Here is a 15,106-nt window from a genome sequence, read left to right on the forward strand (position 1 = left end):
TCAAAACATCAGACAAACAGGCATTTGTTCGCTGGCAAAGGGAACATTTTCCCCGCTGTTTGCTGTTATATTAATTTAACTGCAGTGTGTGAGCTGCCCAGTGGTTAAATACACGGGTCCTGTTATATTAATTTAACTGCAGTGTGTGAGCTTCCCATTGGTTAAATACATGGGTCCGGCAGGAGTAAGAAATGAAGGCAGCAACTTCTGTTTCTTACTTATTTTCTCATCCTCTTGTTATCACCACCATCACCATTGCTACCATTACTTAAGACCTTGGATGTTACACTGCTTGTATGTATCCCTGCTACATGTAACATAGCTCAGATACAGCTAAGTTTATTTACAGGAAAAACATAATGTGTGCCTTTTGAAACAGGTGATCCATCAAAGCTACACCATTATCATCTATTTAATAACACACCTCTAATTTAAGAATAATGGTTTTATTACCTAAAAAAAAAAAAATTGAAGCATAAGCACCATGATTGAGGAAGGCATAAATGGTGTAGCCACTGCTTGGCATGCATCTTCTTTCTTTATCTTTTGTCTGTGGAATGTCGATTGGTTTTAATATTTTTCATTTCATATTCTACATTCAGCCTAAGTAACACTTTCTAATGTCCTACTTTCCATCCAATAACATTCCCCTACTAAGTACTCCCAGTGGGATGCTGTACTAATTGATAAACCCTCTTTATCTTGTGCTAAATAGTTGATCGATAAAATGAGGTAAAGTCTAGAACTTATTTGAAGTTCTCTCTTTTTCCCTTGTAAGTTCCGTCTTTCTATTTCATTAACATTGTAGGATAAGCATATCTCATTTAAAGTCTGTTTAACAAAAGTTGTTCTTCATGTTGAAACAGTGAATTGATGTCATCTGTACATGTAAAATATTGTTGTGTCCAGAAGTTACAGTCCAGAAGTTAAGTCTTGAGGACTTACATTAAAGTGTAGGGGGAAAAAGTCATCAACTGTAGAAATTTAATAAAAATTTTAATATATATTCATGAATTGGGTCATGGGTGACCTAATATTGCCTGAGAGAAAACTCCCACCTTTAAGTGACCCCTTTTGGGTCACTCTTTGTGCCCTTAATCCTGCAAGAAGCTTGACCATGCACTGCTCTTATGTCTCCACAGAAATCCTTCTCTGCCCGGGCAGTGTCCCGCTCCCATCAGAGGGCAGAGCACATCTTAAAGAACTTGCAGCAGGAGGAAGAGAAGAAACGCCTGGGTCGTGAGGCGAGCCTCATCACCGCCATCCCTATCACCCAAGAGGCTTGCTATGAGCCCACGTGCACACCCAACTCAGAGCCTGAGGAAGAAGGTGCCTTCATGGCTAATGTAGACTTCATGGGGGACTATGTCACAGGGAGAGGACTTACATTCAGATAAACAAGGATGATTCCATGTGACATCCTCTCCCCTATCACTCCCTTAGAAGGAGAAGAGGTGCTGTTTTCTAAAGTTTAGAATTGTCCTGTATCTAGAGAGTGGTGGTAACCTTGAACAAATCAGTCTGGTCACAAAGCAAGCATTGATTGTGGTTCAGGAAAGCTGAATTCACAATGTACAAGACAGCAAGAGCACTGACTCTAATTTAAAAGGAGATAGTCCATTCATTGCTTTTAACCTTCATAGGCGTAGACATCTTTGTGTTGATTACCAAAACTGGATCTGTGAATCATTGTAAATTCCTTGATTCTCTGTTCTGGTTTTGTGGGAAGTTCTAGATAGAAATTTTGGTTTCCCTAGAAGGTCTTTGTTTCGTTTTCCAAGTGTGCAGTAAGTTGCTTAAACATTATGGCCTACAAGTAGCAGTACTTGATATAAGCACAAGTTTATTTTATGGTGATGATCGATTCGGGTTAACAAACCAAAATTTACATTCCCTGTTCTGTTTGCCAGTAGAAGAAGTCGCCAATCTGACATCCCGACGGCTGTCTGTGAGTCCATCCTGTACCTCCAGTACCTCGCACAGGAATTATTCCTTCCGCAGAGGGTCAGTCTGGTCCGTACGTTCAGCAGTCAGTGCTGAAGGTGTGTCCCATTGCCAATGTGCTGTTCTTCTTGTTGGCTAATTTGTTCTAAAACATTCTAATAGCAGAAGTGCTTTATAGCTTACAGTCTATATTTAGTTATGTGAGCAATTTTTGAGTTCAAGGTTTTTGGTATAGTATTAGCATCCAACTTTATCGTTTTGCTCAGGCATATCTAGATGTCTACTTGTTAGTTACTAATTACATCCTCCCTTAAATTTTCTTGTCACTATTTTCAAAAATCATTCAAGTATGAGTGAAATGGTCTATCTTTGTTCTCATAATTCTAGCATACTGATCTGTAGCAGCTTCTATGCTGATCCCAATCCCAGGCAGTCTTGGCTTCAGCTTTCTACCTAATTTTTATATTGGAAAGTGAAGGTCCTCTCTCACTTTGTTCTTCTCCTTTAAGATTATTTTAGTTACTCCTGATCTCTTGGCATTCCTGGATGAATTTTACAGTGGTTTCATCAATATTCAAAAAAGCATGTCTTAATTAATATGGGACATGTTAAGTCTTCTTACCCATGAATATGGGTTCTCTGTCCAGTCATACTATTATAATGTGTGTGATTTTTCAGCCTACAAATCTTACATTCCTTTGTTGAATTTATTTCCATTATATTTTTTGTTGTTGCCAGCTTATACAAACTTGTTCTTATAATTTCACTTACAAGGTTCTTTATTACTAATATGTAGAAATAAATATTGATTTTTTCTATATATTTTATGATCTGAAAACTTGATGAGATGGTATGTTATTTCTAGTGACATTATGTGTATGTTCCTTAGGATATTCTATCTATAAAATCATGCCATTTGCAAACACATATTCTTCAATTCTTTTTTTTTAATGCAGTTTCCTTCCATTTCTTGTTATTAGCTAATTAGCCCTGCTTAATTTTAAGGGCAATGTTACTATGAACAGTGACAACATACTGTCTTTCTATCAGTCTTAAATGGGAAACACTTAGTCTTTTACCATCAATTATGATGTTAGCCATAAATATTTAGGAAATGGTCTTTATCAAGTCAAAAGATGACACCTTTTGAATCTTGGGGATTTGGTATTTTAGTCATGAAATTGTCTTATGTTTGTCAAATGGTCTTTATATATCAATTAAAATTCTCAAATGCTTTTTACTCTTCACTTAATTGGCATGGTGTTCTGTACTACTTTTTTTATATGTTATACCATGCTCACATTGCATTCCAAACATCTTGTTCATAGTGTGCAGTCTTTCTTTTACATGGTTCTAAATCTCATTAGACAGAACTCTGTTGAGGATTTTCACTTCTATGTTCAGAAGGGATATGTGTCCACAGTTTTCATTTCTTGTGATGTCATCATCTAATTTCAGAATCAGAGAACATACACAGCTGAGTATACACACAGATATAAATTGCCATTTAAACACTGTTCTTGCTGATTGCCAAAAATAGATATATGACGTTTTCACTTTCATATATTTCAAAGTCCTTTTAGTGTCCTTTGTGAATTATCATTTGATTGACTGGCTATTTAGAATCAATGTAATTACCACATATTTGTGAATTCTCCAAATTTCCTACTGTTACTGACATCTGATTTCATCACAGTGGAATGAGACAGCAAACCTAGTGTGAGTGAGCCCTTTAAACTAGCCTTTACACTCTGCTCTGTGCTGGGTAGCAGTGTTTCTTTATACCGATATTTTGAGTCTGTGTGTTTTGCAATGATGTGTAAGTCTTTGATTTCCTTGTGAAGTCTGTCCAGCTGCTCTCTTATAAAAAATAGTAGCATCTCTAGTGATTACTGTAAAATCGTTTCTTTCTCCAGTTGTGTTATTGGATGAGTACTTGCTTGTAATTAAGCTTCCTGATAAGCTGAGTCTTTATGAAAATATATCATTCTCTACCTGTAGTAAAAGGTTTTTTCTTAAAACGTACATTATCTAGTATGAAGTTCACCAATTCAACTCTCTTTTCACTTCTATTCACATGATTTATTTTTGTATTTTAAAACAATGTTATGATTCTTTTCTTCCTTTTTAAATTTATTTTTATTTATTTGCATCCCAAATGCTATCCCCTCTTCTGGTCCTCTCCCTCACAGAGACTCTCCTCTCACTTCCTCTCATCATCTCCTCTGAGAGCGGGGGACCTCTCTGGGTATTCCCCAACCCTGGAACATCAAGTCTCTGCAGGGTTAGGCCCATCCTCTCCCACTAAGGCCAGACAAGGCAGTCCTGTTGAGGAATTGATTCCACAATCAGGCTACAGCCTCAAGGAGAGCCTCTGCTGCAGTTGTTGGAGAACCCATTTGAAGACTGAAAGGCATGCCTGCTACATATGTGCTGGGGGCCTCATTCCAGCCCTTTTTCTTTGGCTAGTGGCTCAGTCTCCGAGAGCTCTCAGAGGTCTGGGTTAATTCACTCTGTTGGTCTTCCAGTGGAATTCCTATCCCCTTCAGGGCCTTCAATCCTCCCCCCGAATTCTTTCATAAGAGTCCCAGCCTCCATCCCATATTCAGCTAGGTGTATCTTCATCTGTTTCAGTCGACTGCTGGATAGAGTCTTTCAGAAGACAGTTATGCTAGGCTCCTATCTGCAAGCATAAAAGAGTTATTAATAATGTCAGGGATTGATGCTTGCCCATGGGATGGGTTTCAAGTTGGGCTGGTTATTTATTGGCCATTCCTTTGGTCTCTGGTCCATCTTTGTCCCTGTATTTCTTTTAGACAGGGCAAATTTTGCATCGTAAGTTTTATGCGTAGGTTGGTGTCCTTATCCCTTCACTGGGGCATCTTGCCTGGCTACAGGTGGTGGCCTCTTCAGGTTCCATGTCACCACTGTTAGGCATCTTGGCTAAGGTCATCTGCACTGACTCCTGGGAGCCTTCCCATATCAGGCAATGTTATGATTCTTATCCATAGATTGGGTTTGAGTTAAATTTGTATGTTCATGTTTTTTATCCATTCCATGAATTCTGCATTTTGTTTGGAAATTTTAATACATTTTCACTTAATACAATTTAAATAAACTAAGGTCTACATCTGCCATAATAAATGACCAAAAAATGTCACATGAGACACAGTTTGTAACATTTATTTTCTATTATATTCACTTTTACATTTATATAAAATGTATGAAAGTGCAGTGTATTCAAAATAGCTACTTTAAAACTGTAGCCTAGCATGCACCATCACATCTAAGCATCCCAGGGAGTGTTTCTATTGTGTGTCTTTGTTCCTGAATATGAATAGTATTTTCTTGTTTCTTTGAGCACCTCATACATTTTTATCGAAAGTGGATAAAGATATTTATTGTCTATCTACTCACCCGTCTAACATTTTCAATATCCCATATGCATTTGATAAGATGGTAGGATCGACAAGAACTGAATAAAGCCTTTACCTTCCAGGCCTTCACAGGACCCATCTAAATTCTCAAATAGCTACGGAAGTTAGGATAGGAGACTCAAAGTCCTTAATATTTTATAAAAATGTTCATTTTGTATCGATAATAAAAGTGAGTTTATTTTCATGTTAATATACTGTTAGATAACTTTAGTATCATTCTGGACTTGTATTTCTTGTACTGCCCTTTCAATTATAGTATTTATTGTATTTATCAGATAAGGATAATAATGTGACTAGGTTACATCATTTTTACCCTAAATTCACATGCTTTCTGTTACTCAATATTCATGCTTATAAATCTCTCACACATGTTTGTGACATGTGGCATCTATGAAAAATGCCTTAGGCTTCGCTTAAATTTTTATTTTCTCAAATTTCATATTAAGAACGTATTTCCTATCTCAACATGTCTGTTCATCTCTTTCACTACAACATAAGGCTAATGACACCACTTGGGAAGATGGTTGACTTCATTGTTTTATAATGGGGAAAGCACTCTCTATAAAGTCACATTTATTTTTATTTTAGCACGATTATAGACTGTATTGCCAAATAGGATTTGAACTGCAAATTGTGATTGCATTAGAATTTTTCTCTCCCTCCAGATGAGGAACACGCCACTGAGCACACACCAAACCACCATGTGCCTCAGCCTCCGCAAGCAGTATTCCCAGCATGCATCTGTGCAGCAGTTCTTCCCATTGTTCATTTAATGGAGGATGGCGAGGTGCGGGAAGATGGCGTGGCAGGTATCATCTGGCCAGTCAAACCGTTCCATTCTTACGCTGCTTGTCTGATGGAAAGCAGAGTTTTCTCTTGAACATACATTCTGCGGACCAAATGCTGGGTTGTTCTACGTACATACTATACGCACACAGCATACTAATGCTATCACTTTCTCTGTCTCCTTCCCTCACTCCTTTAATTACCTTTAGCAAGAAATTTTATTAAAATCAGTAACTAAGTCTACAAATTTTTTAATTATCAGAAAATATAACAGTACTTACTTGACTATCAAGAGGTCAATAGTAATTTTGCCCAGCTCGGAAATCGTAACTATTAATCCACTAGCACTAAGTAAGGCCTTCATTCCTGCTTGATTAACTTCCCAGACATACCGGAAAGGAGAAATGATAAGCTAGGAATAAAATGGTATATTTACTATGGACAAAAGGTTAATACTCTTTTTGTCTTTCTTTCTTTCTTCCTTCCTTCCTTCTTTCTTTCCTTTCTTCCTTTTTTTATGCTTAACTAGGACTGGACCCAAGATCTGTACATAAAAACCAAGAGTTCATCCACTGAGCTCTATCTCCAATCTTCTTCTTACTTAAATTTTTTTTTAGATCAAATCTCATGAAGCTTCCCAGGCTTACTTTAAACTCACCTATAGCTAAGGCTTGCCTTGAACTTGCAATCCTCCTGTCTCAGCACCCCCTCCACAAGTAGCTTGGATTACAGGCCTATGCGACCAGACTCAGCTATGGCTAAAATTCAGTTATTAGTATGTGTACTGCCAGAGAGAGCACAAGAGTTTTAATATTAAAACTCAATTATATATTTTTAACTCCACCCCCAAAATGAGCAAAATACCTAAGTAGTCTCTGGGCTGATAGCAGACACAACACTCTTACATAAAACAATAGTGCCTTACACTCTGCTTACAAAACTGCAAAACCTATTTCAAATTAAACTAGCCACGGTCAGTGAAGAAATGAGAATTCTGTCATGCTGTCACCTCCCTGACAAAGCATGAGTTTGGGACAAGTATTGTTTCACAATGTGAATAAAAAGGCTGAAAACTATAAATCCTTTTGGCATGGAGCCGGTTTATTAATATAAACATTTGTAAATGACATTGTACATTATATATCACACGTGATAATGAATATTTGAAAATAATTTGGATGCCTAAGCACTGGAGAACAATTAGTCTTGGTGCCTCTGTATGATAGCATTCTTGATGCTTTGGAAATCATAGTTAAGAAAATTACCTTAGTGTTCTGCGTAATGCTATGTAGAGTTAAAAAACATTAGCTCATATATGCTACTTTGAAATATATGTGTATACATGTGTGATTTGTATAATTTTGGAAAACAGACCCCTAAAGAGTTAGTATCTCTTTCTATATTGATGAACCTAACAGTTTTCATTTTTCTCTTCAATTCTTTTCTCTATTTCTACCTTTACACATCACATTGCCTTACTCAAGCAGTGAGATTTCTTTTTAAGTCTTATAAGGATATCTCTGTAATTAGTTTCAACCTGGACACCCCATCTCTGGATCGTGTGTAGAGCTCAGTGATAGAAGCTTTGCCTTGTCTATGTGAGCACAACATCTATACATGTACACACACACATGCATGCACACACACATATATGCACACTTGCACATGTGCGTGCATGTGTATACACATACACACACATTTTAATTATCTGGAAATATACTTGAAAACAAAAGCTTACATTTATAATTTCTTATTCATAGTATTTACTTGTATAGCTCTTCATTTTAATTGGATTGTTAATTTCTGGAACAAAAATTGTTATTATTTATTCAAAATATAGGCTGAATGATAAATTTGTGCTGCATTCTGAACTCTAAGCTTAGAAGCCAGCAGAACTGTGACCACTGCTCAAACTGAAAAGCATGTGCTGTTGACCTCCACTCCTCTGCTTCCTACCCCCAGGGATCCAGGGAAGCCTAGCCTGACCTGTGTCATAATGAGGGAACCCATTCTGAATAGGATTATGTATTTATTCCCAGGAACCTAATTACTGCCAACTCAACTACTTTATCTTGCTGAAATGGATACTATTTAAAATATTTGGATAATAAAAGTTCACTTTTAGCTCACTTGAATGTTAAGCCAAAGCATAGTTTAAAACCTAAATAATTGCTTAAGAATTTTTAAAGGGGTGGGAGAGATAACTCAGCAGTTAAGAGCCCTGGGTTGACTCCCAGAACTCACATGGTGGATCACAACCATCTGTAACTAGTTTCGAGGAATCCAACGCCCTCCTCTGGTATAACCTTTACTAGCACCAGGCACATATGTGGTGCACACACATACATGCAGGCAAAACATTTATATAGATATAATAAAATAAATCTGAAAATTGTTTAAATAACAAGTAAAATTTAAAGCAGAATTTATACGTAAAGTGACGGATGTTAGCTTTAATTTAAAAAAAAAAAAGTACATTGCCAGCGTTAGGTTGGTCTCCAGCACAAGGACAACTACATCCCCTTCCAAAGTCAGTGCTTGCAGAGTAATGCTAATATCTAAAGACCCACCACTCCTGTTTTCTTTTCCTTACATAGGAAAATATTCAATAAAAAAAAAAGCCAACTTTTCACTTTGTAATACAAAAATGTGTTCAGAAGACATTTTTGTTCTCCTCTCAGAAGCACGTGAGCTTCATTGCATTTCACTCTTTAAAAAAACAATACTGTCATTAATTCTCTGAAATTCTCATACATGTACACAATTTTTATCTTATGTACCCTTCTCTCTACCTCTCTGAAACTCACTCTGGGACCCATGAACCCTTCCAGGACTTGATGTTTTCTTTCTTTTTTTTTTTTTTCCTGTTTAGTTTTTACTTTATTTTTTATGTACCACATTTGTGTCTGGTGCCTTGAGAGACCAAGAGAGAGCATAAGATATCTTAGAACTGGAGTTATAGTTGTGACCCACTGTGTGCGTGCTGGGAATGGAACTCAAGTCCTCTTGAACAGAACCAGTTCTCTTAACTCCCCTAGCCCCGATGTTTTCTCTTTTTATTGTTATCATTTTTAATAGTCCTTTTCATCTACTTATTGATGACCATGTACAAATGGTGTAGGGCTATCCTCTAAGACTGAGCAACTTGCTAATAGCCACATGCCCAGAGAAGACTATCCCCCCCCACCCCCGGCAGCGATCAAATGCCAATAGCTCCGGAGCTAAAAGTGTGGACTCAGGAGTCCCTCTCCCACCCATACTGGAGTTCTGATGCCTTAGTCTTGTGCAGGCAACAGCATCAGCTGTGATTTGATTCTGTACCCACTATGGACCTATTCAGAAGAAAGCATTTTATAGTAATTCTCTCTATCTGCTGGTTCCTAATGTGTTTTCTACCCACTCTTTCACAATGGTTCCTGAGGCTTGGGTGGGAGGTAGTTCATACAGAACACCCACTGAATGGCTGAATCCTTGCAACCACTTATTCTCAGGACTTGAAGCAAATCACGAGTCTCTGTCTTAAGCAATTCTCCCAGCATCAGGAGCTTCAGAGCAGCACAAGTTTGTGAATATAAACATAAACATTGAGAAGGAAGTTTGACAGCAGTGACCACTTAGTAAAACACCAGTAGGTTCCCAGCAGAGCCTATCTTCTCCCTAGTCATGGGCTGATGACCAAAGTACAATACCATCCTGTAGAGTGACCTGGATCAGAAAATGGTCGGTTTTCCTGATTACCACCATGCTCCTATTGGACCACTGGGTATCACTTACCTGGCAACTCAGCAGTTAGATCCCTGAGACTCATGTGATAGAAGAACTTCAACTTCAGAAAACCTTGGAAAGCAAAAAGAACTCATCAAAGCTTAGTAAATTGCTTGGAAACTTTTTCTTGTTCATAGACTTATGGCCATTTCTTTTCTCTTCTAAAGTCAGTGCTGTGGCCCAGCAAGTCTTGTGGAACTGTCTAATTGAAGATCCATCAACAGTTCTTCGACATTTTCTAGAAAAACTGACCATCAGTAATAGACAAGTGAGTTTCTCTTTCTTCTCAGTTAGTTATGAGTGTGCACTCCACTGACAGCAAGCAAGGAACGTAACAGAGCTGCCTGTGCTGTCAGTGTCTACCAGGATGCAGCCAACAGATGTCTTTTAAGTAATGACTAACAATATGAAAATCTGCTATTTCCATTCAGATTTCTCCAGTAATTGATTTTTTCCACGTGTGCATGGTACATTGCTTGGTAACCCAAAGATTTTCAATATTTTCAATATTTTAGGGAAAGACTAAATGCAATTTTATATTTTTAGGGTTAGATACATTTATAGAATTCTAGTTGTTTGGTAGCCTGGAATGTTAATGGACTTATTCCAGTACGTTAGTGGTCTCTATCAGCCAAAAAGCTAATTTACCAGACCACCTGTCATGGGTCAAATAAAAGTAGTTTCCTATACTCTAAGAAAACAAACTGGTGATAATATGATTTTACTTGGGTCTCTATGGTGATTATAGTTTGGTTTCTGGGTTTCTGGGAAGCAAAGTTAACTGCAAATATTTCAATTTATCTTCCTTCGCTTCCTTTTATGTCATTGATTTGAGACCTAGATAAGTAAATTTGGAAAGTCAATTAACCTAGTGTATGTATTAGTTTCTCAGATTAGGTCCCCACATTCCTGCACAGCCGTCACAATACAACCAAGTACACAGCTCTCATTGGATTTTACCTATAGACACTGTGCAAGTTTTATTTTAAAATAAAATCGTCTGCTGCTCGGTGGCATCTATCCATTATCCATAAAAGAAAGGTATCCCCGCTCATTTAAATAGTAAAGAATCATAAGTACTATCAGTTAACTTCTCCTCTACCATGCTAAAGTGGTGGACATAGCTGAAATTAACAAATGGGCAAAGGTAAGGACAATTGCCCTCTAGTTTCAAGCAGTCAGGCTCTGTCAGCATGGCGGTTAACTGGCTTTGTTCCTCTCCCAGGATGAGCTAATGTACATGCTGCGCAAACTTCTCCTAAACATTGGAGACTTTCCAGCTCAAACGTCACACATCCTGTTCAACTACTTGGTGAGTTTCAGCAGCTCATGGGATCTTCTGTTAGGAATCAGGAACATGGAGAAAAAGATAAGAAAATCCCCTTCCAATAAGTTCCCAACAATTGAATAATTAAAGGATGGTCAGTGGAAGTTTCCACTGTCAGTGTGGGAAAAGCCCTGCCTGGCACAGTCTTTGGCATGTGGTGGATCCTCAATAAATGTTGTTGCCTTGGTCCTCCTTTCAGCATTAGGCAACTTTTTTTATGTTACTTTTTAGCCTCCCCATCTCCCTTTCTTGCTTTGCTGTTTAAAACACACATGCATGCTGCCCTCTAGAAAGAACTTGTAAGTGTAGTTTTCCACCATAGCAGCTCTTTCTGCTTTTATGTTACTCCAACAGATAAACTCAACCCCTCCAAGATTTACCTGTTTCTTCACATCCTTCTCCATAAATTCCAAATGATTATGCATGCAGATTGGGGGCTGGAACATGTTAACTACTCTGAGATTGTCCCTCAATCCAGGCAGATAACAGATGTCTTTGTTGATGTTTTCTCCCTTTCTGTTCTGAGGGACATATCCTTATGCATATGCATCTACAGCAGCCTGCTAAACTTAGCTCACACTACAAATCTAGACGTAGAAGAAATGTTTGTAACCCCTTTATCTTGTCTGTGGCTAATTGGGTCTTTCTCAGTGTCCATTTGCTGGCTAGCCAGGGGAAAAAAAAATAAGTGTCCAATCCACCTGAGAGCCAGCTTGGTCTAGTTTTCCTGTTGTCCCTTCTCCTAATGAGTGTCATTAGAAGTGTTACAGAAGCATTCGAGCAGAGACTATGAATGCTAGGATGATTTCATCTTAAAAAGAAAAGTCATGACAGTGGGAACGAGAATGTAGGAGGAACGCAACTCTGTGTTTGTCGGCCTTTTGCTTCAGGTGGGACTCATCATGTACTTTGTGAGGACCCCGTGTGAGTGGGGGATGGACGCCATCTCCGCCACGCTGACCTTCCTGTGGGAGGTGGTCGGGTATGTGGAGGGCCTCTTCTTCAAGGATCTCAAGCAGACGATGAAGAAGGAGCAATGTGAAGTGAAGCTGCTGGTCACAGCTTCCATGCCAGGTAAATCCATATGCATATGTTTATCTTCCTTCAAAAGACTTGGGGCTTTTTCCTTCACAAGAAAAATAAAGAGTTCCAATCCCTGGCATTGAATGAATTCAAGAATTTTTGTTTAGGAGAGTCAGAAGAAATATAATAGCCCCTTCAAAAGTCAGAGCTTGTGAGATGAAAAGGCAGCCATCTGAACAGAGTGCCTGTGAGTCGGACCTTGAAGAGTAGCCAAGGTTAAAGATTTATTTAGGTGTGTAGCAGAGGGCCCATTAAACTGAAAGCCATTGTGAGTGAATTTTTGGCACTGTCATTTGAATGACATTGTGTGGCAAGGACCCTGGGCCTTTGTAAACCCAATGAGACAAGGCTTTATGGAAAGCTGGAAGAGGGAGGAAAATAAAACAGGAAAAGGGAGAATGAGAAAAGAATATGCATGGCATAAACTCTCTAGATACAGTTAGTTCCTCTTTACGCAGCACAGCAGGCTTATCCCCAAGATGAAGGTTTTACTAGTGCTTTATCCCCGTGAGGAGAGTATCCAGACATAAGATGAAACGTGGATGGAAATAAAGAGAAAGACTATATGCAGAGCTGAGAACACAGGTGCCGGCAGCAAAGAAGCCCGTGCTAAAATCAACACTACCCTTCATTAGACTTAGAATTGGATTAGCTGTGGGAAAAAAGAAATAAAACCATCTTTCATGCTTCCTTCCCATGTAACTGATATATAAATGCAAGTACTAACTCACAATTGTGATAAACACATCGATTTCTGTATATAAAATGCTTACTTGAAAGGCCTGGTTTGTAATAACCATCCAACAAGTGACGTGGATTATGATGCATTTGTATGCTGTGTAGAATATACAAAAGAACAATAGGCTTTTTTTCAAATATCAAAAAAGTGCTATAGTCACTCACATTCTTAAGAGCTTGGCAACAAAGCTAGTTTTATATCAGCCTGAGCTGGATAAGACCCTATTTCCTGTTTCAAGAACAAACTACCTAACTTGAAAAGAACGTTGATAACGACGACGATGGAAATCAACCTATTGATACTAGTTTAATTTTAATGTTTTATGCCTTAAGTGCAAACTGACATGAAAGACTATGTTCATGGTTACATGTATTTTTGAATAGGTACTAAAACCTTGGTGGTTCATGGGCAGAATGAATGTGATATCCCAACTCAGCTGCCCGTGCATGAAGACACTCAGTTTGAAGCCCTGCTGAAGGTAGGAAAGTTTTGTATTGTTTTTGACAGAAACGACTTTTTTGCATATCCATGCTCCACAGTAAACATGTTTTGGAATTAAAATAAGTGTTATTTTCTGTATTCAAATGAGCACAGCCAGTTCTTCACTCTCCAGCGCCTCCTCTACTATTGTACACTTGTAACTGATGTTTTCACTCTGTATTAAAGCAGTCCAAATTGGGCAAATGCTGTCTCAAGCCACAGTGCTGCCTTGGATGGTACTCCCAACTCCCCCAAGAGCTGGAGACTCTGCTTTAGGAACATTTGAAGCTACTGTTTTAGTTTTTTACTAAACTAAAGCATGGTTTTCCTCACAAAGTAAATCCATCCTGTCAACTGATATAATACCAAGTGGAATCTATGTGCAGGAAATATATACCTTAGAAAAAATCAGGTAGGCAAAGAAAGAATCGTCTTTCTTTTTTTTTTTTTTTCTTTCTTTAATTGAAAATAGATTTTTTTATTTAAAATTGAAAACAGAACTTTTAATTTGAAATCTAAGATAAAAATATTTTTACATCATATATTTTGATCATGGTTCCTCTCCTGCAACTCCTCCAGATCCTCCTCACCCTGCCCACCCAAATCCATAGCCTTTTTTTTTTTTCTCTCTCTCTTATTACAAAGCAAACAAGTATTAAAACAAACAAACCAGACTAGGACAAAACAAAAGAAAAAATTAAACAAAAACCACAAGAAACACATACAGATGCATAGACACATACATTTGTACACACAGAAATCCCATAAAACACAAACCTTTTCTAAGAGTTATGATAACACAGTCCTCAAAGGAATTATAGTTGATCACTCCTTGTGCCTGAAAGGCTTGTGCTATAAAGTAATAAGTAGGATATCAATCTCCAGTCATCTGGAGCTCGGGTCTTCAGTAATAATTACTAGATAAGACTGGAATCAAGTTCCGAATCCTAATATTAGTAGAAAAACATAGTGGGGACCATGACTTCTGTTTCAGGCTTTGTCAAGATCCCCAGTGAATATTTAAGGTTCTAGGATGCTAGCAAGCTCTTAACACCACTCATTTGCATGCTTGAGCTGAATGGGGGATATCAAGGTTCAGAGAGTATGTTCCCTCCATGGCTTCACTACGGCCAGTGTAACGTAAATCATTGGACTGCCCTGGCCAGTTTCCTTTAGCAGTAGTAGCATAGCAATTTGAAGATACAAGTTTTCTACATGAAAGTCTCTGCAGATAGTTCACAATAATCAGTGGATGCGTTATAGCTTGGAGTAGTCTTGACGCTGTTACGAAGCGAAGCGCGCTCTCCCTAATCCCATGCCTGGTAGGTGCCACTGTCCCCTCACAGACTAGCACGTGGTCAGAATTAAAGCTGTACCCCATGGGACAGTGTAAGAGTAGATAATTTATATTACCAGTCTTTACTATTTTCCTTTTAGGTAAATTTAGCACTGTAGGTTCTCCTGTCCCTTTAAGAATTAAAGGTGGACATTTCATTCCTTCTTAAAAGGGGGAACCAAATACCCACGGAAGGAGTTGCAGAGATT

General features: G+C 38.2%; 1 protein-coding gene across 14 annotated transcripts in view; it reads left to right on the forward strand.

Moving 5' to 3' along the window:
* The window catches only part of Unc80 (unc-80 homolog, NALCN channel complex subunit), a 191,719-nt gene that overhangs the window by 125,615 nt on the left and 50,998 nt on the right, over nt 1-15,106 (forward strand). For 12 of the 14 annotated variants that reach the window (XM_031367798.1, XM_031367789.1, XM_031367800.1 and 9 more), the window contains 7 exons: nt 1,143-1,329; nt 1,911-2,042; nt 6,047-6,190; nt 10,100-10,200; nt 11,158-11,244; nt 12,150-12,333; nt 13,465-13,559. In XM_031367798.1, the coding sequence (XP_031223658.1) occupies nt 1,143-1,329; nt 1,911-2,042; nt 6,047-6,190; nt 10,100-10,200; nt 11,158-11,244; nt 12,150-12,333; nt 13,465-13,559 (930 nt within the window). The remainder of the gene's footprint in view (nt 1-1,142; nt 1,330-1,910; nt 2,043-6,046; nt 6,191-10,099; nt 10,201-11,157; nt 11,245-12,149; nt 12,334-13,464; nt 13,560-15,106) is intronic. The other 2 variants (XM_031367795.1, XM_031367787.1) reach the window with 1 other exon arrangement.

Source organism: Mastomys coucha, unplaced genomic scaffold (genome assembly GCF_008632895.1).
Source record: "Mastomys coucha isolate ucsf_1 unplaced genomic scaffold, UCSF_Mcou_1 pScaffold14, whole genome shotgun sequence".
Classification (NCBI taxonomy): Eukaryota; Metazoa; Chordata; class Mammalia; order Rodentia; family Muridae; genus Mastomys; species Mastomys coucha.